The sequence below is a fragment of the Tenrec ecaudatus genome, chromosome 8 (genome assembly GCF_050624435.1).
Source record: "Tenrec ecaudatus isolate mTenEca1 chromosome 8, mTenEca1.hap1, whole genome shotgun sequence".
NCBI lineage: Eukaryota > Metazoa > Chordata > Mammalia > Afrosoricida > Tenrecidae > Tenrec > Tenrec ecaudatus.
In genome coordinates this window covers 144,637,773-144,661,787 of record NC_134537.1, presented here as the reverse complement: position 1 = coordinate 144,661,787, position 24,015 = coordinate 144,637,773, and the positions used below count along the sequence as shown (strand labels likewise).

At 54.9% G+C, this 24,015-nt stretch overlaps 1 protein-coding gene across 6 annotated transcripts in view; it reads right to left on the bottom strand.

Moving 5' to 3' along the window:
- The window catches only part of DNMT3A (DNA methyltransferase 3 alpha), an 89,808-nt gene that overhangs the window by 17,010 nt on the left and 48,783 nt on the right, over positions 1 to 24,015 (bottom strand). For 4 of the 6 annotated variants that reach the window (XR_012785759.1, XR_012785760.1, XM_075557018.1 and 1 more), the window contains exons 7-12: positions 2,225 to 2,443; positions 1,870 to 2,028; positions 1,198 to 1,305; positions 796 to 952; positions 364 to 513; positions 232 to 276 (exon numbers count right to left, since the gene is read on the bottom strand). Coding sequence is in view for 4 of the 6 variants with exons in the window: in XM_075557018.1 (XP_075413133.1) it covers positions 232 to 276; positions 364 to 513; positions 796 to 952; positions 1,198 to 1,305; positions 1,870 to 2,028; positions 2,225 to 2,443 (838 nt within the window). In the remaining 2 variants the exon portion in view is untranslated. Of the gene's footprint in view, positions 1 to 231; positions 277 to 363; positions 514 to 795; positions 953 to 1,197; positions 1,306 to 1,869; positions 2,029 to 2,224; positions 2,444 to 7,144; positions 7,245 to 24,015 lie in introns of those variants that run through there. The other 2 variants (XM_075557021.1, XM_075557020.1) reach the window with 2 other exon arrangements.

Sequence of the window (24,015 nt, the reverse complement as noted above, 5' to 3'; positions counted from 1 at the left end):
GACCTATCAGGCTAGCGGCAGGGGGAAACAGACAAACAGCACAGGACAGACCCCCTGACACCATGGAATAAAGCCACTGGAACCCCCGGTCCCTCTCACACAAACCTTCCTAAGTGACCTATCCTACTCAGAGGCAGGCAGTGCCCTCAGAGAGACATTCTGCCAGGGCCAGGAGCACCTCAAGTCCCAGGTGGGTTGATGCCCAGCCACCCCGTGCAGCCGACTACTCACCCTCGATGTTCCGGCACTTCTGCCGCACCTCATACACCAGCCGCTCTGCAGGAGGAAAGGGAGTCTCAGAAGGCGCCGGCCACGGCCACACCCACTCCCGGGACAGCACAGCTCCAACACCAGGCCCACTACCTCGTGTGCGTTCGTCAATGATCTCCTTGACCTTGGGCTTCTCTGTGGTGCTCTTCCGGGGTTTTTTGGCTGGTGGGGGTGGTGCGTAGGCAGCTGCTTCGGGCTCAACCCACATGTCTGTGTAAACTTCTTTGTAGGGATTCTTCTCCTCTGCATGGGAAAGCAGGCGACAAGGGCATGGTCATAGGGCAACAAGAATCCTAGGATCCTCCTCTGGTCTACCTGCAGTGGGGCGCATAGAGCGGAGTCCCCAGCTTGCTCCTGGCTCCCGACTCGCTAGTCCTCACAAGCCAATGGGCAGCAGAATGTTCTGAGGTGCCCACCCTGACCCGAGCCTCGACCAGGATGCCATTCCCTCAGGCCTTCACCCACCCCTCTCCATTCAGCATGGCTGGTGGGGGTCCCAGGTCTGGGACGGGCCCCTGCACTTACCTTCTGGCGGCTCCAGGCCCTTGGGGCCGGCGGGCTGGAAGCCCCCGAGAGCCCACTCGATCATTTGTTTGTTCTGCACCTCCACAGCCTTGGCAGTGTCACTCTCATCATTGTCATGGCATGCCGGGAACAGCTTCCCTGCACGGCTGCTGGCCACCTGCAAGGCGACACGTCAGGGAGGGCTTATGACAGGCAAGTGCACCAGCTTCTCGGCCAAGAGATGGGAGGTGGTGCTGGGCAGTGGGGCACTTGGGAGGGTGAGCGAGGGTAATTGCACAGAAGTCCTCGTCAAAGGGCCCAGCTCGCTCAGGCAGACCCTCTGCCTGGGCCGAGCCTCTGTGTACCGGTTTTCAGGTGTCCAGGCTTTCCCTGTCCTCCTCCTCGGGCCCCGGAGGCACTCACCTGCAGGACTTCGTAGATGGCCTTGCGGTACATGGGCTGCTTGTTGTAGGTGGCCTGGTGGAAGGCGCTGCAGAAGGAGCTCAGCGGCATCAGCTTTTCAACACACACCTGCGGGGAAGACCGGGGCCCCTTGTTCACTCCTCCCCACACACTGGTCACACACCCAACTCACATCCAGCAATCATGAGGGGTCAGGAGCCGTGAGATGGCGGCTCTGCCCTTGGGGAAACCAGATGCATCGATGAAACAATTACACGATGCCAAACAGGAGTCCCCAGTGGCTGTGGGGCAGGAGAACCGGAATGGAAGCAGGAAAGGAGGTCTGGGAAACGGATCCCCCAGAAAAACCAAACTCACTGCCATCCAGTCAATTCTGACTCACAGGGAATCTACAGGCCAGGGCAGAACAGCCCCTGTGAGTTTCCGGGAGGGCCTGTGATGCGACTCTTCCCGACCCATAGTAAGCACGAGGCCACCCGGGCTCCCGGGAGAGGAAAACTCAGCACGTCAGTGCTCAAAGTCAAGACTCCTCCCATTCACACGCACCACACTCAGAGCGAGGGGCAGTGTTCACTTCCAGCACCCCAATTCCAGGCCGTGCCCCCAGCCAGCCAAAACCAGAGGCCCTGGGACCAAGACAGATCTCATCCACTCCCAGGCCCGGTCACTCACCACCGAGAACTTGCCGTCTCCGAACCACATGACCCAGCGGGTGCCTTCGGCTGCTCGGCTCCGGCCCGTCATCCACCAAGACACAATGCGGCCTGGCCACCAGGAGAAGCCCCGCAGCTTTCCCCACACGAGCTCCCCAATGCCAAAGCCCCGGCCGTCCTGGAGCCCCGAGGAGCAGAAATCATACCGGTCAGTAGGCCCTGCCTCCCGACCACCCGCAGCCCGGCCATCTGAGGTCAAGACAGCCAGGAGGGAGCTCCGTCTGAATGGGCCAAGACACAGCAACATCAGGAGGCCCAGCGTCAGAGGCCGAGGACCCAGCGAAGGGACAGGGTGCGAAGGAGCCAGCACTCACCTCGTACTCCGGTTCATCATCGGCGGCTTTGGTGGTGTTCTTGTCCCCGGCCTCAGCCCCCACAGGCTCAGGGGTGGTGGCCACCGTGGGGGACGCGGGGTCGGTGGGCTGTTGGACAGCGGGAGGGCTGGCCTCCTCCACCTTCTGCGACTCGGCGGCGGATCCCTGGGTTTCCTCCACAGCGTTCATTACGGCAATGACCTTGGCTTTCTTCTCGGCCTGGGGAGACCAGGAACGAGTTACCCTGGCCTCTCCAGGAACAAGCACGACCCCCCAAACCAGGAGGAGGGGACACGTGTCTCAAATCTGTTTGCAGAACTGGTGTTGGGAGGGGGTGGGGTCGGCAGGGTAGGGTGGGGTCTAGGGAAAAAAAACGTGTTGGAAGGAATGAGGGGAGCTTCAAAGAGTTTGGGGGGCAGGAAGCCTCTTGTCTACTTTCGCAAACTTTCAGAAGCCCCACTGAACAGTGTTGAGAGAAGAGCCTGCTCTCCTCGATTCCGCTGGCTTGCCCACAGCCAAGGACAAGACGAAGCGGAGAGGTGAATTCAAAGCAGCCGTTCAAGTGCAGACAAGAATCTCGCTCCCTGCCCTGTCTTCCTTCATCCTATCAGCACATCACTAGCTCCCTCCTAAGACGGAAAGGTCCAACCCTACTCAACTACGCATTGCACACCTTTGGTTATGCATGGGTCTCTCTGATCTTACTTCCCAATCGAGAACCGGCCCCTGCTCTTTCCCACAATTGTCCCGCGCAACCACCCCCTCCTGCTCTCGGTCTTGGCTTCCAGACCACAATTCCAATTCTGTGATGTCGGCTGATGAGGAAACTCAGCTTCCCCATCTGCTTGAACACGACAGAAGATTCTGGATGAGCCCCCAGGCTGAGGCCGTGTGGCATTCTCACACTCTACCCGCAACATCCCTTCTGTTACCAGTTCTGTATGGACCGTCCCTTCTCCCCTCGTGTACCTTTCAGAGCAGAGCCGTGGGGGCCCATGAGTTAAGTGAAGCACTCAAGTTAATCGAGAGGCTGGCAGTTCAAAGCTCCTCAGCAGCTCAATAAAGTGGTCTTGGAATCTGCTCCCATAAAAGGTGCAGCCTTGAAAACCCCATGGGGCAGTTCTATTGCCTGCAGTCAAGAGGAACGGAACCCGGTCCTTCCACCGACAATCCCCCAAATGCTCCGCCTCATTCTTTTCACAACACTTGACATCCTCATACCCCAGCCACCATCTAGGCGAGAGGTTCTCAACCTGGGGTTCTCCTTTCACAGGGGTCTCCTCAAACCATATTTCGGATGCTCTTAGAAACCAAGACACCGCTGCTCTATCATCTCCAGGTGGGGCTGCCCACATGCAGATACGCCCACGTACGGGGTCACCACAACATGAGGAGCTGTATTAAAGGGTCATGGCATGAGGAAGGTTGAGAACCACTGTTCTAGGCTGTGATCAGCAAGCCCCCCAAACAAAGCCCAGTTCACTGCCACTTAGTGGATTCCAACTCATAGTGAGCCCATAGGACAGAGCAGAACTGCCCCCATGGGACACCCAAGGCTGTGCGTCTCCATGGGAGCAGAAAGTCTCCCTCATCTTTCTCCTGTGGAGTGGGTAGTAGATTTGAACCGCTGACCTTTAAGTCCAACCACCCAACCCTCCCCCTAGCTGCAAACCCGTCCCTCCCTCTCAGGATCCGCTTCAGGTTCGCCATCGACCCACACAGAATGAAAGCTTCGATACTGAGCTCGGAGAACCACCTAATCGAATCTCATCCCAGCTACTGAATCAACAACACATGGGCCGAGGATTTCAGAGCTATGTTCCTGTTTCCTCCATGCTGGATTCAAAGAAAAAGAACGCCACCCGCAACCCCCAGTATCCCGCCCCAAGGACAAGGCCAGCCTCTAGGTTTAAAATGACACGATGTATCATCAGAAAGCAACGTGAGCTTTTCTTCAAGGGCCAAGAACATGTTCTGTCCACTCAAGGCAGCGCAGGCCCTAGCTTCATCGGGGCCGCACTGCCCCCTGCCCGGCAGCCCCCCAGCCTGGTTTCAAGCTAGCCTGCCTGCATCCACTCAGTGGTGCTGCTCATGCTGCCCCGCAGGGAAGGCCGCCAAGGTGAATACCCTTATGAAAGCTAAGTCTGGCCTGGCTTGTTTGACCGGTCCCCTCCACCACTGCTGCCCGGCTCAGAATGGAAGCAAGGGATCTGTGGGTGTCCAGGGAGGACACAGGCTCCTTGACGAAACCACCCTCTTGTAGTATGCTCAAGAAAACACAAACAATTCAACTCTTATAAAACAAGAAAGAACTCTCAACTGCGTCCGAGTGGCTGGATTCCGGTCCTCACCTGGCAGCTAGGGAGGAGCAGGCTTTATAGCGCTGTTTTCTGAGCTTCTGCAACCTACCAAGGCACTTAAAGACAGGACTGCTCGTAACCTTAAAAAAAAAATAACCTCCCTGGGAAATCTGTATCTATTAGGGATTCCAAGGAATCGCCCCAAACTGGTCAGCGGGCCCCTAGATCCAAAGGTCCCAAATCAAGAAGCTTTAGTCTCATATCCAGAGGAGTCCTGGTTCATCCCACCAGCCACTCACTGGGAGGAAGCAGAAGCTGTTTGTTCTGTAAAGAAGGTCACCGGGAGTCAGAATCAACTTGATGGGTGGTGGGTTTAGTTTCTTTTTATCATAATATCCAGGAACTCCAGGGGCCCAAAGCTCATACCCATAGTAGCCTCTCCAGAGGCCATCTGCTTCCATACGGATGACAGCCTCTGGAACCTGATGGGGCTTTCTCCCGTCCCACGGGGGTCACCGTAAATCAGAATGGGCCTCAGTGGCTTTTCTTATTAACCAATGAGTAAACCACCTTGTCGATTCATTCCTTTTACTTAGTCCAATCTACGTCACTCCCCACCCCTCATCCCGGCCTGAGACCAAGACTACTTCTTGTGATTGGGTGGGCCTTGAGGGTGAAAGTCCTAGTTCTTTCTCAACTCAACAAGCTCTATAAAGGTATCCCGCATCTTTTGTTCCCAGCGCAGTACCAGCTGGGAAGGTGCGCCCATGGGTCCCGGGGGTGGAGATTCCCTCCCACCTGCCAGGGCTTTCGGCCTCCCTACTTACTATCAATTCTCATCACACACACACACACACAAGATGTGCCACAGCTCCGGCTCAACCCTCTGAGGGAGACACACACACACACACACACACACACACACACACACACACACGATGTGCCACAGCTCCGGCTCAACCCTCTGAGGGAGGGAGCCTTTCCAAGCCACCTCTCCGCTAGGTAGTCTCATCAGCTGCAGCAACCACTACTCCAGGCGCCAACCACTGTGCAGACATCAACGCCAGGTCTCCTCAATCCGCAGGCATGAGCTGCAAACCTAGATCATTCCAGATGGACCCCGTTTGCTAAGGACCCTGTTTCCCAGCGAGACCCCCTGGGCCAACAGAGAATATGCAGGTGGCAGAGGGCGGGCAAGCCGGGCTCTTGGAAGGCCCCAAGTCTGGGAAGAGTAGAGCCTGACATCCCTCTTGACTCCCCCACAGCCCCTTTGTCTTTCTTCTCAACCCCTCCAGTTCCTGAAAATTACTCTTTTCCCCCACAACTTCCCCCAGCTTGTCAGATGCTGCCGCTGATAGCTGCTAGGCATCCTCACCCACTAGGTGCAGGAGAGCACGCACCCAGCAGGGTTTGGGCTGGCGGAGGAGGAAGGGGCCTCGATCGGGTACTGGCAAGAAGAAGGGGGTGGGGAGCAGCAGGAGGTGGGAGGGAAAGGGGAAGGAATGGCTGGGTGGGGGAGGGGCTCATTAGAATAGTCTGCTCAGGGCAGTTGGGGAAATGCGTCCTTTACTCCATTTCACCCTAAACCCCCTCCCTAGGCAAACAATAGGGAAAGAAGGAATCACTTAGGGCTCATGAATTTTGGCTAAAAGCTGCTTGGCCCGTCCCTTCCTCATCCCTCCACTCCCACCACACAGTTTAGGTCTTGTAGCCTCCGGCCTTATACCTTGGACTCACCTCCCAAACCCCTGAGCATTTTGGACATGCGCTGGGAGAGACAGAAGAGGCCCTCCACTCACCCCTGTCTCAGTGGGCTTTGGGAAGCCGATTCACCTGGAGTTTGTCCAGCCTGAGAACGCAAGCCATTGGGAACGCCACCCTCGGGCCTCCGCTCGGCCTACCTGCCATCCCACCTAACTCCTGCTCCTTCAGCTGTCCCACCTCCACCTCCCATTCCAAAGGTAAGATGTGTGAGCACCACTGCCCCCAGCCCCTTGCAGAGTCCCCAGCCGGGACCCCCAGACCGTCCAGGACTGTGTTAGGGCAGTCCCAGGCTGCCTCCTTGCACCTACAGGATGTCAGGGTCCCACTGCTCCCTCCCACGCTCCGTCCTGGCGGCCTGCCCAGTGACTCCAGGAGAACAGGAGAGAAAGCTGCCCATCTCCCGGGGCTGCAGGGTTGGCACGGTCCTGAAGACGGCATGGCCCACCAGCCAGGTCGACGTGGAACTGCCAACCACCTAGCTAACAGTCAGGTCAGCACAAATGCTGCTCCCAAAGCAACTTTGGGTCCTCCAGCTCCACTCTGAGCGGGGCTGCTGTTCCCCCGGCCGTCATTTACCCCTGTCCCAGACTCAGACGCCTGCCTCGCCTCTTGCAGTCCCATGAAAACGCCAGGTTCCACTAGAGCCCGGGAGCAGTGGGGCTGAGCTCCTGGGACAGCACTAACTCAGCATCTCCCCGACTCAGCCCAGGCAGAAGTCCCCAGCTCCTGCGGGCCAGGGAGGGAGACTGGACTCTTTTCAAACAGAGAGGGCTACAGCCAGCCCAGAGAACCTCCCACCGGCCCCCACCGCCCCCTCCCGCCCCCAGTCTCCCCAGGGCTCAGTCCAGGGACCTACCCATAAGGCCAGGTGCAGCCCCTCTGTGGTCCCGCTCAGGTGTGAGCCCTGGCCCTGAAGCTCTGTAAGTAGCTGCCCGTCTGGGGGGAGGGGAAGGGGGCGATGGGGCTGGGGGCGGAGGGGGCCAGAGAGAGGGGGAGGGGAGAGTTGGGGGGGGAGGGATTGAACATTTTCTTTGTCTAGAACTCCAGGTCACGTGGATCCCGCTGGAGTGCCTGGTTGGCTGCGAGAGGACCGGGGGAGGGGGCCGGCTCTCCGACGCTGGCTGTGGGCCAGCCCCTCTCCACCGGTCCGAGGGGGCGCGGGCCGGCGCTGGGGCCTGGGGGCGAGGCTGGGCCTCCGCCCGTTCCCAGGGCCCCGCCCCTGCCAGGCTGGAGGGAGCGGCCCACCCCCTCCCCTCCTCTCGGGGAGGGCGCCTTCCCTCCCCCCACCCCTTCCCCAGCTCTGGAAGAGATTAGCGTGGAGCCGGGGGCGAGGCTGGGAGCCCGCGGGGAGCGAAGGGAGGCCGGGGCTGCGCTCCAGTCTTGGGGGGTGAACTGGGGGCCCTCGGAGAGCCGGCAGCCCAGGGCAAGGGCGCAGGGGCGGATTCCAACAGTCTAGGCGAGCCAGGAGAAAGTTGTTAAAAGTGAGTCTCCAAGAAGTACAACCCCCAAAGAGCTTGCAGTGAAGAGGCCGAGGAAGCTGGAGGAAAACTCCGAGCAGGCAGGAATGGCCAGAAGGCGCCGGCACAGACGTTGGGAGCGCTCCAGCGAACTGCGAGGGGAGGCGGGGAGGCGCTCCGCTTCGCACCACAGGTGGATGGAAAGGGGGGCCCAGCAGTGGGAGCTGAGGCTTGGGAAACCTCTTCACGGCCAAGTCCCGGCATCCCCCGGGTCACTCTGGGTCTTCTTGGGATTTGTCATTTCCCCCCTCTTTACAAGGTTGGGGAGCTGGGTGCTAAGCGACGCCTTCCTTCCTGGGACAAGTATAGAAGGCTGAAGAAAAGGACATTACTCCTCACCAGGATCAACCTCCCTCCTCCCCCACATGCAGCCTCCGCCATTTCAAGCTCCCTCCACTCCTGTGATCTCTCTAACACACACACACACACACACACACACACACACACACACACACGGTATCCACCTACAGGTTTATATTTGGTTGGAGGGTTGTAGCATCATTTAAAGAAAATGTAGGCCCTGCCCTCAGGGAGTTGACAGATTGAACAAGACGGGTGAAGCTGGTTAAAAGGCGCACCCAGGGAAAGATAAACTAAGCTATGAACACCTAGCCAGATGGGCCAGACAACCAAAAAGATTGGTCTGCGTGGCCAATAAGGTTAGGGCCCTCTGTGTGGCCTTACCTGGGAATGAGGTCAGGTGGGAAGGGTAAGAAAGATAGGTTAGGTTCACAGAGGCTCAACTCTTGCTTTCCCCCTGCCCCCAATTGTCTGTCTAAGGCTAAAGGGCCCAAGGAAGGATACTGGCTGGACAATGGCAGGAGATCAGCTGTGTCCTGAGGCCGTGAACAAGAGCTTCCGGTTTTCCAACTAGATGAATGGGTGTGTTCCAAAGGTCTTCCCTGGTTTGAGTTTGTAAGGGAGAAGAGCGCCCAGCAGCGGAGCGCTGGTTGGTTAGTAGTGGTGCTTGGCCGATGACCTGGGTTTGGGTTCTGCTTGAACCACGGTGACCTTGGACGAGTCACTTTTACTTGGGAAGCGTGTTTTCCCATGTGCAAGACAAGAGTGATGACACGGCTCTCACAGGCCTGGAGGCTCAGCATCTCTGGATGATACCCTCCTCTAGCCTCACTCAGCTGGGATGTAACCAGCTGGGGCAGGTGCTGGTGTAATGAGGTCAAGACACGGTCCTTCCTGGAGACCATCAGAGCAAGCAGGCCTCGTTGGAAGAGTATTCAAGTCAGAGAGCCTCCAAGTCATACTTGGGGTGGGGGTGTCAAAACGTTACCTCAATCCGTATCAAGGAAAAAATGAGTCATTCCAAAATACACAAGCACTGTTTAGCTTCAATCCATCTTTCAACCCAATCAAGGTCGTAACAGACTAATTTCCCAAGAGACCCTTAACTCACGGTCAGTTCTGACTCAGAGACCCTATAGTACAGGATAATTGCCTCTGTGGGTTTCTGAGGCTGTAACTCTTTGTAAGAGTCAAAATCCTATTTTCTCCACAGAGGAGGTGGCTGGTGGTTTTGAACCACTGACCTTGCAGGTAGTAGCCCAATGTGAAACCATGATGCCACCCAGGGACCTCAAGCAGAGAAGTCCTGAATGTGTGCTCTTCCTGGCTCCCAGCCTATCAGGAGTAGAACAGGACTTGCTAAGCCTTCTCTCATTGATCCCTTTCAGCATCCAGACCTCTTTAGTGGGCCAACTTGACACCTGCATCCTAACTTAACCCCAGGCCCCCTCTCAAAAGGAACTTCCTGATCTGGCTTAACACTGGGTCTCACCTAGGCCATTCTCTTTCCCATTAAATTGGCTAAACAGTTTAAGATCTGTGTCTTGGGGCTGCATCAGTCAAGCAGCCTCAGGGCACATCCAGGGTGGAAGTGTCGGGAATGACCACATCACTTTCTCTTGAGGAAGCTGTTCCCACCCCACCCCCACCCCAAGCTGTCAAACTACTATATTCTCAACCTTGTAAATGAAAATCTCATCTTATTTCTTCCACAGTTTCCCAACTGAAGCACAAGGAAGGCCAGGCTCAAAGGTGCCCCAGGGGACCTTCCTTCACCGCTAGCTATGGGGATAGGAAGCATTTCCTTTTATACAGAATGAGAGGCCTGTCTTGTGGTCAGTGAACAGATCCCAATACCGAAGAGATGCGGAGCTCTAAGGCAGGTGATTTTTGTAGTAAAAGATCAGGAAGGAATCAGGGCAGCCTCCAGGGACTCCGGCTATAGATGACCTCCATCTTTTTACAAGGCTCCCTCCTCAGGCTGTTAGAAGGCAAGGCCTTTTGATGGTGATAAAGATCCCAAACCCATTGTCATTGAGTATATTACAACTCAATCAATCATACCCCTCTGAGACAGATGAGATCTGCCCTATAAAATTCCCAAGGCAGTCCTCTTTCTCCCAAGGATGGACAGGTGAGTTTGAACAGCTGACTTTTGGGTTAGCAGGTAAGCACTTCACCAGGCTTGTCACCAGGGTTCCTACATATCCCACAAAACCCACTGCCCACAAGCCAATTCCAACTTAAATAATGGCCCAGTGCAAGCTTTCTGAGACTGTAAATCTTCACAGCCTCATCTCCCTCCCACTGAGCTGCTAGTGGGTTTGAACCACCAAGCTTCTGGCCAGCAGCCCAATGCCTATCCCATGGTGCCCCCAGGACTCTCCAGAGTCAGCCTAACACCTAACAAGTGGAGCTGGACTCCTGAGGGATGCAAAACAGGAGACACACACCTGCCCTTCCCAGGCCCCAGGCCACCAGCAGCTCCTGAGGACAATGAGATAAATGCCTGAGTAGCGGAGGGAAGTTGTATTTTAAAAGCCACATGGCTGATACGGTAGAATGCTGGAGAGGAGGGGCCCAGCATGGTCCAAAAGGGTAGGGCAACTGGGATGGGCTGGCAGCAGAGTGATCCAGTGGTCCACCCAAGCCTGATGAAACCATCTCCTGGGGACCTGACACTCAGACCCTGATTCTGCATTCACTGAACATCAAGTTCTCAGGCTGCACCTACCACATTCCAATATCCAATAATGACAACAAATGGCTAGAGGCTACTGAACTGGACCACGGCACGGTTAGCAGGCCTTTCCCAGCATCACAGAGAATTTTATTGGGCAGAATAAAATGCTGGCCCTCACCCTCATCACTCCACACTGTAAAACAACCCTGCCCCTCCTCTGGCCTCCACTTGGCAATCTCTTAAAACTTTCAAAAACCGCATTGCCACAGAGTTGTTTCCAACTCTTCGTGACCCTACAGGGCAGAGTACAACAGCCTCTAGGTGTCCGAGGCTGTAACGCTACAGGGTAGAAAGCCTCATTTTTCTCCCGCAGAGCTGTTGGTGGTTTTGAACGGCCGACCTTGTGGTAAGTAACACACTACACCACCAAAGTCCTTAACACCGAGCTTGCCTCTCTCCTTTATACATTCCTAGAGGGCACGCACTGGGTTCCGTTCTATCACCTGGAAGCTAGCACCTGGCCTGCAGGAGAGGGGTGAGCACAGTGCTCCGTGCAGGGAATTTCGCATGCTCTCAGGAACCTCACCGGAAACCCACTGCCCAAGTTCGGGGGGGGGGGGGCGGGCGGGGGGCACTTTCTATGGCATAATACTAATCAGTCATCAGTTAGGAGTCACTACGAGGTCAAGGTCTTGGCTCCCAAGAGACCAGGAAGCTTTGTTTTCTGATCCCCCTGCAGTCCATGTGGAAGCGGCAATCAAATGACCAGCACCAAGCGGCTACAGGAAAGCTAAAAATAGCCACAGCGCCAACAGCATGAAGTTAGCAGGACTTGTTGCTAGGGAGACCAGTCACAGAGAGCAACTAAGCAGAGAGAAAGTGTCAGACTGGCACGGGGAGAGCAGAGGCCATGTTGGGAGGGGCGGGGCTGGGGGAGGGTGGGGGGATCTAAACTGACAGGGGTCCAAGGTTCCCACCTAGAGATGTCCAGCCTTCTGGCAGCTCCTGAATAAGGCTCTAAGTGGGGCAAACAGTCCCCCTTCCCCTCAGTAACCCATCTCCATGGAAACCACCATTACTGGGGTGAAGTACCAGCCCCTGGAAGGGAGGCCTCTGCCTAGAGCTAGTTGTTATGGTAACATCCCCCTTCCTGTCACTCTCTTTCCTGGCTTCTCCAATGGTGGAAACGTAGGGGCCTGGTCAGGAAATGCCCTCCTTTTGACAAGGGACCTATAGGGGATCTTGGGGACTCTTAGGAACTCCAAGACATGGCCGGCCCTTTCTCAACACAAGGATCTTACAGATAGATCCTCTTGGCTAGGAGGATCCTAGTTATTTGGAGTTAGTTACATCAGGATCACCCAAGCATGGTCTTAAAACCAGTATCTTAGGCCCTCCCCTGTCAATCAGCATGGTTGGGGTGGGGCCCAGGAAATCTGCTTAACAAAAACCCCACCTTTGTGGGTGATTCTGAAGAAGTACCACCCTCCACCCCCACCCCTGGGGTAGTGCAAATAGTTAAGTGGGACTGCTAACTAATGGAAAGATGGGCAGTTCAAACCCACCCAAAGGCGTATGGGAAAAACAGGCCTGGTAGTCTGCAGTTCCCTAAACTGCATGGGGTCACCATGAATCTGAACCAATTTGATGGCAACGAACAACAGGTGATTCTGAAACCAGCCAGGTGTGGAAACCACTAATGGCCCTGGCTGCCCCCCTCTGAGAAAAGAGGAAACGGAGCTACCCCCCAGGGTCAGCTAGTTGGGCACTGAAGAGGGTGTGGCCTGGAGGGAATGGGGGGGGGGGAGGGCGACCTTGTCCCCCTGCTGTGAGCCTTTGGGGCTTCAGGCCTTTCCCCCCTCCCCTCCAGCCACAACCTGCTGTGCACAGATACTGATTTAAAACCAAAGTGCTCAAGCAGCCATCCCGGTGGCAGAAAAGACTAGAGGCGCCAAAAGGAAGGCAGTGAAGTCTCAGGAGCAGGCAGGGGCAACGCAGCCCAGGCAAATGACCTGAGGCTGAAAGAAAATGCCATCTTCCGCCCGATTTTTAAAAAAAGAAAGGTGTCCCTAAAGTGTGTCAACTAAAGTGTGTTTGTCTAGCTGAGCTCTCAGCCATCACCCCAAACATGGGCCCTGCCTGTGGCCAAATCTCCTGAGCCCCAGACAGGGAGCCGCAGCTGAGCCAGCGTATGGACACAGCCCTCTGTCTGGAGCCAACCTGTATGCCTGCCTGGGACACATCTGAGAAGGAAGGAGTCCTGAGCACCTGCACAGCCAAACGGGGAAGGACACTGGCGAGGGGGAGAAGGTGGGTGCCCACTCTTTTCTGTTACAACCTGTGTCCCAAGACCCATCCCAACGAAGCCACAGCCCTCGTTCAAGATGGCATGCAATTAGGTGGTACATCGTTGGTGCGGATGCTGAAAGGAGAGAGGACAGGAGCACTTCACTCAGAACCTGCAAGGTCAGAGGGCTTAACTAGCCTTCTCATAGGGCCTCTGCCGGCTCAGTGGGAGCATCTGCAGGTCCCTTCCTTTCCTGGCAGGTGGATGGAAGGAGAAACAGGGCAGGTGCCTGGGTGCATTACAGCTTGCATGCACGCCAGTACAGATACCTCCCTCTCAACATTGAACTTCTGGTCTACCGAATAAAAGGCAGGGTGGAGAGTCTGCTCTTGCATGACAGGGCGGGGCTTTCCCGAATTGGTCCCCTCTCTTCTCCATCTCTCCCGAGTCCTTCTTGAATCTTGAACCCCTCATTCTCTCCACTTCCTTCATGGTCCAGGCGTGTAAGCCCCGGTTTCAGCCGACCCTCCTGCCCCTTCCTGGCAAAGTCCAGCAGAAGGACTGAGTGTGGAGTCTTGGACAAAGCCCTATGAAAGTCCCTAACTTTCTGAAGCTTGAGGAACGGCCTCTCACCAGGGGCCACAACACGCTCTCCTGCTACCTAATAATAGGTTGGCGGTTCAAATCCACCCACGGCACCTGGCCTTGCCTGACAAGGCCTTGGGGGCCAGATGGACTCTCGGGAGCCAGAATGGACTCATTGGCAGTGGGTTAGGATGTCAGAGGTGGAAGGAACCTCATGCCATGCTCGGCCCTTTAGAAACTGGACCCCGGAGAGAACAGGTACCAGGTAAGCTTAACAAAACCTGGGCCATTTCCCTTCCCCCACCAGCCTGCTCTAGGTGGCGGGAGGAGGGGCCTAAGGCACCACCATTCATGACCCCAGGAAGAGCCCAACCCTGCAGTAAACTATTCTGAAAACCACAGGGTGGCCTACATCTCCATCCCAAAGGAATCGGCTGAATCCTTTCCGGTTTCCCTGGAACTGGGTCTGAAAGGGTCCCCTAGGTCGGTTAGCTGGCTCTTCCTCTTTTTTCCACACTGTGCTATGTTGTCACCTGCTGGCAGATCTGTATGCCCATTAGAATCGCTGGTGTGGGGTTTTATCTGGTTTAAGGAGAAGGATGAAGGGTGAATTAGGGGTGAGAGTAGAGATAGCAGGAGGGGAAGGAGAAGATGGGGGTAGAAATGGGGAACCGATCACAATGATCGACATATAACCCCCTTCGGGGGGGTGAGGGGTGGTGGACAATACAAAAGTGGGTGAAGGGAGACAGCAGTCAGTGGAAGACATGAAAAAAATAATAATTTTTAAGTTATCAAGGGTTCGTGAAGGAGGGAAGGTAGGGGAAATTCAGCTGATACCAAGGGCTCAAGTAGAAAAAATGTTTTGAAAATGATGATGGCAACATATGAACAAATGTGCTTGACACGATGGATGGATGGTGGTAAGAGCTGTAAGAGCCCCCAGGAAAATGATTTAAAATAAAAATCCCAGGTGATTCTAAGGTGCAGTGAACTACTGACATCAATGATACAGAAACTGCATCTCCCAGACGATCAGTGATATTGTATGAATGTGTTCATCTCTGGGGGAAATCTCCTTGGGGTCAGACTGATGTACTGCTCTTCACCCAGAGCTTGGGGCTTCTAGAACTTCTGCAAACCCCAGGTGATTCTGACCAGATGATCCGGGTACAGTCAGAAGCTTGGCATCTGGAGTTCAGAATGGGGACCAGGACTGGGAATTTTTTTAATGCATCCCCCGCGGGAATCTTAGGGGTCATACCCGCCCTTTCAGAAACACAGTCCCCACAGCACCTTCGGTATTAAGAAAGCAAGATCAACTGAATTGTTTGTGCGTTTTGCCCCAGAAAATTGTCTTCCAAATGGCATGAGGTTTCAAACATAGATGGAGAGCTCTTTTATTCCTGGTTTTGTTTCATCTTTGAGTCGGAAGGAAAAACGTGTTATAGACTGTCTACCCTGCGCTGTCAAAAGTAGAACCCTGGCAGGGGGCTCTGGAGGCGTAGTACTCACAGTCCCAGTTACCCGCTGGGCTGCTAACAGCAAGGTCTTCCAATGGAAACACCAGCTGCTCCAAGGGAGAAAGACCTGGCTTTCTACTGCGGTAAACAATCAGTGTTGGAAACCCACAGGGAGAAGGACAAGAGTCAGCACCCCTAAAGAGTTCGTTTGGGGGGTGGGTGGGCATTTTACTATGTCCTGTCAGGTCCCCATGAGTCAGCATGAACTCGGGGAGAGCAGTGAGTTCTGTGGGGTCTGTGGAGAGTTCGTGAAGAACTACAAGTCAGGCAGCAGGTAAAACACACACGTACGGACACCTCCTACAGGGAGTTTTCCTGGGTCCCCCCGAGAGGCGCTCTCAACCTGCCGTGTGCTTCCCAGATGCTTGGTGCCCCAGCACCGAGCCAGCCTGCCCCACAGTCAGAGAGGCTAGCTATGCGTGTTTCTGCCTCCTCCTCTGGGCAGTTGGTGCTCAGGACTGCACGGCCTTCAGTTTGTCTTAAGACCGCCGCCACCAGCTCACGTAGTTGGTAAGCACTGAATGAAGGCCCATCAACTCCAATTGAAGGCGCCTTGGTGGCATAGTGGGTTAAACATCGGGCTATTTGCTGTCAGGTCGGGGGTTCAAGCACACCAGGAGAAAGATAAGGTTGTGTCTGTAAAGATTACAGTCTTGGAAACCCTGGGAAGCAGTTTTTCATACAGTCACTAGGAGTAGAAATTGGTTTCATAGAGGGGAGGGGCAGTGGGGGGGACCCAATTGATTAATTCCCCTGAATATCTCCCTTAGGGGAGAGAGGGATTCTGCCTCCCCACACATTTCCCTGTGTCTAGAAAATGTTAGCACACAGGTTCTCAGTCACATTCCGTTTATATCAAAGGCTGACCGCTGAGTACCAGCTCAGTAAACTTTCAACACAAAGGGACGCTGGCGGAGCAGTGGCTTGGGCACCCAGCTAATAATCTAACGGTTGGCAGTTCAAGTCCTCCAGCTTCTCTTTGGGAGACAGACCTGGCAATCTGACCCCTTAAAGATGACCCTTAAGAACCCTATGGGATAGATCTCCTACTCTCTCCCCACGGAAGCCTTGTAAATCAGAATCCCCCGAATCGGCCCCACGGCACCCAACAAAAATACCATTGGACAGCGCATTGAAATCATGGATTACATGATTCGTGTAAAGAAAACAGCCTGGTGGCCTAGGGGATTGCGAGTTGGGCTGCTACCCACTAGGTCGGCAGTGTGAAAGCACCGGCCACTCCACAGGCCGAAGATGAGGTTTTCTGCTCCTGTACAGACTGAACGCCTCAGAAACCCACAGGAGCAGTTAGTTCTACTCTGCCCGGTCAGGTCACTCTGAGCCAGAGATCGATACTAGATGGCCATGAGTTTGAGTTTTGATCAATCAACAGGTCGCAAATGGATGGCGACCAAAGGCCGAAAGCTGGGACTGAGAACCCTGAGCTGACAAAATGGCACAGGGTCATGTGCTCCGGGAGGCCCACATGTGCCAGGTGGGCAGACTTTGGGACGTCACCTTTTCAGCCATGAAGTCAAGCCACTTCTTCCCACCTGGCTACAGACATCTACAGATGAGCATCCTGGTCTACCTTCCTGCCCTGCGCCTGAAAGGGCAGAAGAGGAGAGAGCCGCGAAGAGGAGAGACAAAGCCGCGCCCTAGCACCAAGTAAACAACTCTGCTACAATTTGTTCAAAGATTTCTTAAGGATGATTGATGTGCATGTCTCTACATCAGGCTGAGGATTCCCTCAAATAATTTATTTAAAATGTATGGACAAGGAGCCCTGGTGGTATAGCGCATTGGGCTATGTAGGATCCGAGTGGTTGGCAGTTCAAAACCACCAGCCGCTCCACAGGAGAAAGATTGGGCTTTCTACTCCTGTAAACCATCTCAGAAACCCACAAGGGGGTCGCTGTGAGCCAGCATTGACTTGATGGCAGCGAGTTTGTTGAGTTTTTACAAAGCGGAAAGAACTAGAGACCATCATTGCCCCGTCCGAGAAATAAAACATGATGGAATCTTAGACTCTTGGAGGGGGGTGTGACTAAGCCCATTTCTGTCACGTTACAGTAGGGGGCGGGAGGGAGAAGGCCTCCTCAACTTGGTCAGCTCATCAGTGGCAGAAGCTGAAACCAGACACCAGGTCCCTTGAACCTCATTCCAACTTCGCTTAGTCCAAGTTCACAATGTAACAAGATGCCTGAAGCGCACATACTGGGGTTTCTCCCATTGGAATGTGTTACGGTGTGTCCCTGCGACAGTGGGTGGTGGCAGACACCTTCCTTCCACGATACACCTGTCTTGGTCTCACAGGGGAGAGAAGCGGGGGGGCCCTTCAAAACAAAGGCCAGATCACAACCGTGGCTTCCAAGGGGATGTGCCGGGCCAGTAACTTGAAGGTGCAGAAGGTTATGGCAACAGTTGGAATTTCAAAAGGGGTCCTCTTGATAGATTTTCTCAAGAGACACAGAGTTGTCATGGGAGAAAATTTAAGAAAAATTGGAGACCGCTTTGGTGAGAAAAAGGAATGGTTTTTCCATCACAAGAGGGCTGCCCTACTAGAATTCCATCCGGGACCCTCACTGCATCCACCCTACAGCCCTGCCCCTTCAGCTTCTTTGTGTTTCCTACCCCTGTGGTCCCCGACCTTGCTCATGCCGCAACCCTGGAATACAGTTCCACCCACCCCTAAGCACGAAGCCCACGGACTGACTGGTGCTCAGTGGCTGTTTGTGACGTGGCATCTGGCACCACTGCTGCTGTCAGGTCCACAGGGCGGGCCGGAAGCAATCTGGTGCTTCGACTGCAGGGGTGGAAGTTGGCTGAGCTCACAGCAGAGAAACGCAAATGGCCAATAAACACAGGAGAAGGATGCTCACCCTCGCCTCTTATCTGGGAAACGCTAATTACAGTCATAAACGAGATGCCAGCCCCCCACCCAGCAGAGCACGAATGCTTATAAAGGTGGAAATCTCAGCCCGCCCTGGGAAGCAGCCATGGGGCTGCCCGCTGTTCTGGAGGGCAGTTGGCTGAGCATCGGCCAAACCCGCACCCTCTTTGCCCCAGCACTGGTCTCTCTAGGTATCGACCTTAGGGACGTATAAGAGGCACCAGCCAGCGTGGCGAGGCAGCTCACTGCTGCCATGTCTACACAGACGGTCCACAACACAAAGGCTCGCCGGTCAGAGAGCGAGGACAGACAGGCAGGCTGTCCACCCAGCGGCTGGGGACAGTTATCACATGGCCAAGCCTGTTTGTATGTGAAAAGCCAAGCTGTAAAATGAAACAACAGTGTGGCTCCATTGATGAAAAAGAAAAGCAAATAAAAGTAAAAAAGCAACTGTGAAGTATAATGATATAGTGACACACACACACACACACACGGGGAGATGACAACAACTGAGCTGTAAATACACCAAACAGATAACATTGGGGACGTCTGGGAAAGGCATGAAAATCTCATAGGGGAGAGGGGATGTTTTTTACATGAATGTAGCGCATCGTTCTTAAAACATTGAAAAAAAAGGAAACCAAGCTGCTCCTCTTGGCTGGCTCTGTGCTGGCGTGTTCCACGTAACGTGTGCGTGAATCCAGGCCACTCTGAGCGTTCAGAATTTCTCATTTAGCAAACCGGGGTGGAAACCAGCTGCCCGGGCGGCCCTGCGGGCAGACGTGCCCAGGGAGCCTGCACCTCTCCAGCTGGGGTCGGGGCAGGTGAACAACAAGCTGACGGGCACTGTTCTCATGGAGACAGACACCCCTGGGAGACCAGGGCACAGCCCAGTTTACCTACAGAGCAAGGACCTCTGCCAGGCTAAGGGATATCCACGGTCCTACCACAACCAAGTGGCTGGGTGATGCAAGTGTTTCTCCATCAAAGGCGAACCTCAAGGCAGGTGGTTCAAACTCACCTGGAAGTTCCACAGAAGAAAGGCCTGATCAGCTGCTGGTGTGAGGACCGCAGCCGAAGCAGCCCAATGGAACGAAGTTCCCATCTGTGAGCCCCACACTTGCCAGGTGTATGTGGAGGGGGGCAGCTGGGACCTACTCCCAAAGGCAGCAGCAAGCTGCACTTTGACCTTCCCGAATGTCCCTTCCTACTTGCTCTGCTTCTTCCGCATTTGAGGGCCAGCGGGAGCGGGGAGGAAAAAGAGGTTGGGAGATCTGGGTATCTTGGGCCCCAGGCTATTTGTGCTCACCATGCTTTCTGATTTATTAAGCATCACATACCTGAGGGTTCAGGTACAACGGCCGAGCACACAGCTACTCACTGCCAAGTTTGCAGTTTGAGGCCACCCTTGGGGAAAAAGACCTCGCCTCCCGGCACCATCAAGATGAAGCCACCCACAGCCGATGCCATCGAGTCATCTCGACTCAGCAACCTATCAATGCGCCGGCGGAGCTGCTCCACTGGACTTCTGAGGCGGTACATCCAGATGGGAGCAGACTGCCTGACTTTTCTCCCTCAGGGCAGCGGGTGCATTTGAACCGTTGACCTTTGGGTGAGCAGCCAACCATTTCAACCCTCTGCCCACAGAGTTCCGGTAGCCTAGAAAACGCTTTCACGCGTCCACTCTGTCCCCTGGGGTTGCCACGACTCAAACCACCCGAGGGCACTTCAGCATCTCAACCACAAGCATCTAGTCGGTGGAAGGTGGCATGAGTCAGGGGTCTCTGCTTTCACCTGGAAGCCAGGAACAGGGAGACGCGGGGTCCCTACCTTCAAGCAGCTGAGACTCTGGATGGGATGCAGAGGGGAGCAAGAGCAACAGCACAGCTGGGTTAAACCTGAGTAATGAGAGGTTCCGTCCATGGCAGAGCCGTCAAACCCGGTGGCTGAGTAACTGCTCTTAGGCCAGGTCTCTGTGCCCCAGTCATCACACGTGAGATGTCTTTCCTAAACCTACAGTACTCTCAGCGTCCGCTTGGCTCTGCTGGTTAATGCAGCATGCTGGGAAGAGCCCAGGCGCCGCTCTCCTCTGGAGGGGGGACTGTCTTCTCTGACCACCTGGGCCGACTCTGCCATGGTCAAGGGTGGCTTCTCACCTCAAGCGCAGGAGGGCCCAATGGGAGCGACAGGACCATAGGCAGGAGAAGACTCTTGGCCAGCCACTCAACCCAGTGTCCCTGGCCCACTGGCCTCATGCTATCAGCACCCCCTGGGAACACCACTTGCAAGCCAACAACCTGAGCCCAGTCATGCTGGGCACACAAGGGCCCACTCTGGGCAGAACCCCCACCCCCACCCCCACCCCATTCACCAACCTCCTGAGGGCTTAGCCAGCCAACAAGTGTTCATCCAGCCTGTTCTCCCTGCCCAATACTGGGGTTGGCATGATGGTGGGGGGGGGGGGGCGGCAGTTACATAATTGAGCAAAGGGGTAGAATCTAGCCCAGGGGTCCTCAAACGGCGGCCTGCGGACATTTATCCAGCCTGCCAGGTATTTTTTCCCCGTTTTTTTTTTTTAACTTCAAAATAAGATATGTGCAGTGTGCATAGGAATTTGTTCATAGTTGGGTTTTTTTTCAGACTATAGTCTGGCCCTCCAACGGGTCTGAGGAACAGTGAACTGGCCCCCTGTTTAACAAGTTTGAGGACCCCTGGTCTAGCCTATCAGGTCATAGCCAATGAGGCCTCCGTGTGGGCATGGCCTTCTTCTGAGGATTCCGGGAGATCCTGTATTCCTTCCTGGAGGTGGGATACAATCCCTGCTCACTCCCTGGGAGACATTATAGCTGACAAGACACATGGAACTATGCTTGTGGCCTGAGCTGGAGAATCCACGGGAGACCCCTGCCAGCGTTTGAGATGCCTCCACTGCCACTGGATCCACAAGACTTCCCACCCACTGGCCTGTGATCTTCCTGCACTCAGTGTCATTGCATGTGTTTAGTAAGTCTGAAGAGAACTTAATAGATTGGTGTCAGACAAACGGGCTAATGTCGGACTTATGGACTTGATCTGGACTGGGCTGGGGTGTTTTCTCAGTGTTCAATGCTCTTCTATATAAACCTCTTTCTAATACACACGAGTGGATTTGTTTCTCTAGTCAATCTGGACTAACACAGATAGTATAGTGAATGTGAAAGGAACGTGTAGTGGAAAATGCCATGCGAACTATTAAGAAGTGCTACATCCAAAAGTATTAATAGGAAGGGTCACAGGACTTTTGAGAAGGGAAGAGGTCAGTGTGGGGTGAGAAAATCTTGGTGAGCTTCCTGGAAAGGGTGGCAGCTCTTAGACTGAACCCTGAAGAACAGGTAAGGGACAGCACAGCAGGAGGGCGCATGGAGTCGGGCGAGCCCACAAGAGGTGGGCCGATGGTTGAAGTCTAGAGAAACCGTTAGAAGAATTCGGACCGATGGAGGAGCCAGGAAGTGGCGAGCGGCTGGACTGAGGGGAGGGTCTGGTCATGATTGCTGCAGAGCTGAACCCTGACCGACAGACTGAAGACAGTGTCCTCCCAGCTGCAGCCGGAATTCCCACTCCAGCCTCCAGCAAGGAGGGGGAGCCCTGTTTTCTGTATCCATGTATTTTAACTCTCCTTTCATATTGTGGTCTTCAAAGAAGCAGCATCTCTGGTGGTGTGGTGGGGTTCTCGGGGGAGCAGTGGTCTGCTAACGGCACGGTCAGCTGTTCATACCCACCAGCCCCTCGGAGGAAGAAAAACGAGGGCCGCTGGCTCCCATAAAGATAGACAGCCTCAGAAGCTCCATCTGGGGTGGCTATAAATCAGAATACATTTAACGGCTTTCAGTTTGGGGTTTGGTCTTTAAGTTTCTGAACGTTGGCGGTAGGGTGGGGGCAAGTCTGGGTTGTTGGCAATCTTGGACGGGCAGAGATAGAGTTGACCTCACTCAGTCACTGTGGACTGACTGACAGGGATGGTTACAGGAAAAGGAAATTAGGCTTGCAAGGGAGGAGGGGGCATTTTGAAGGGGGAAAAAAAGAGACAGGATGCCCCCGCAAGAGCTGGCCTCATTCCCCAGCAGGGCTGTCAGCCCCCAGGCCTCACGCCACACTCCCAACGCCCATGCCTGTTCTCTGGGCCTCCTTGGAGCCTCGGTGCTTGTTCTGCCCCTTCCCAGAATGCCTTTCTCTGCCTTCCATAACCGGCAGCAGAAGCTTTGCAAGCCGAAAGCCCTTTTCTGCTGCAGCCTGCCTGAGTCCCGGGAGGATTCCCCCAGGACCCTGCTCAGGGCGATGCTCTCCCGGTAAGCCCAAGGACCTGCCTCTTCTTTTAGGAGAATGAGGCCTCCCCTAGCCCCCCCGATCTTACATGGCGCTGGGATAGGGAGGGCTCTGGAAGGCAGCTGAAGAAGGCCGCCCTGAATTCCCTTGCAAAGGGCAGGTAGGGTGGGAAAGCAGCGCTCACAGTGTCGGTCTGAGGGCCAGGCTGGGTGAGAGAAGCAGAACGGGGGTCTCATTCCCAAGTTAGGACTGGGCCTTCCAGGCATGCGGGCTAGGAAACAGCAGGCGGAGCCCTGAAGTTTGGGCGTTTCCTCAGGAGAGGGGTGGTCAGGGAGGGTCCAAGGCAGACCTCAGGTTGGCACAGCGAGGGGACAGAGGAGGACGCTGACCAACAAGGTGCATTTGGAGGAGTTGGGGAGAACCTGAGGTCACAACTTCTGGGAGGCCTACAGAGGTCATTTTAGAAGAAAGGGTCAAATGCTGCCGAATTGAGATGGAAAAAGAAAGGGAAATAGATTTCTTCACACTGTAAGTCATTGAGAAAACAGACCAGATAGTGACATTCTTAGTCTAAGGGGTACTTGGGAATCTTGAAAGCCTCTTGTGTCTCCCCAGCCTGGTATGGGTACAGCTATGTGGCACAAACAGTTAAGCACTTGCAAATAACCAAAAGTTTAGGGGTTCAAACCCACCCAGCACTTCTGCCAGCTTACAGACCACTTTCGTGAGGGGCCAGCTAGTCGGTTCTGACTCAGCAACCCACGTAAAACACACCTGGGTCCCACACCAGCCTCAAAATCTTTGCCATGTTTGAGTGCATTGTTGCAGGCTCACGGGCAGTGGGCCCGGCGGCTTAGGACTGCCGCTTGTCACAGGGCTGGGCAGCCACGCCCTCCAGAAAACAGCCTTCTTCCCAACACGACACCCCTTACCCTAGTCTCTCTCAGGTCCCGTCTCAGACCAGCCGTCTTAGTCACAGAGGCCTGGCTTCTTGAGTGGACTCCATCCTGGGACACTGCTCTCTCTCCTAAGTGGGCTCATGGGCTACATGGGTTTACATGCCAGGGCTCTGCTCCTCATCAACCACATTTTTATCTGCAGCTGGGCTCCTCTGGGCCCAGACTGATTGAGACACACTCCGGGGGCATGGAAACCTTGGGTCCCAGCCGTTCCCAACGGTTCCGATCCATGACACCACCCTCCACCCGGGTATCCCAGCCAGACCCCTGCGAGTCTTGAGTCTGTCCACCCCACCCTCCCACCCACCTGCCAGCCAGCCTGACAAATCTGCCTCCAAATCACACCCGTCTGTCCTCTGCTCTGTCTCAAGGATGCCACCCGAGTCCGTGTCACCTAATTTCTCTACCAAGGTAGAGAGCCACACCACTCCTTTATCAGATGCATAGAAACCCCGGTGGCCTCCCCACGTCTGCATCAGACCAGCTCTGGGCCAGCACCTGTGTACTCTGACCCCTGCTCACCTCTCCTGCCTCATTCGACCCCACATCTCGCTAGCTCCTGTGCACACTAGTCTTTCAGTCTGTCGCATAAGTCGGGACCTGGCTTGCGCTATTTCTTCTCTGGGATGACACCCCCCCACTCCCCACTCCCACTCCTCACACAGTCAGCTCTTCATC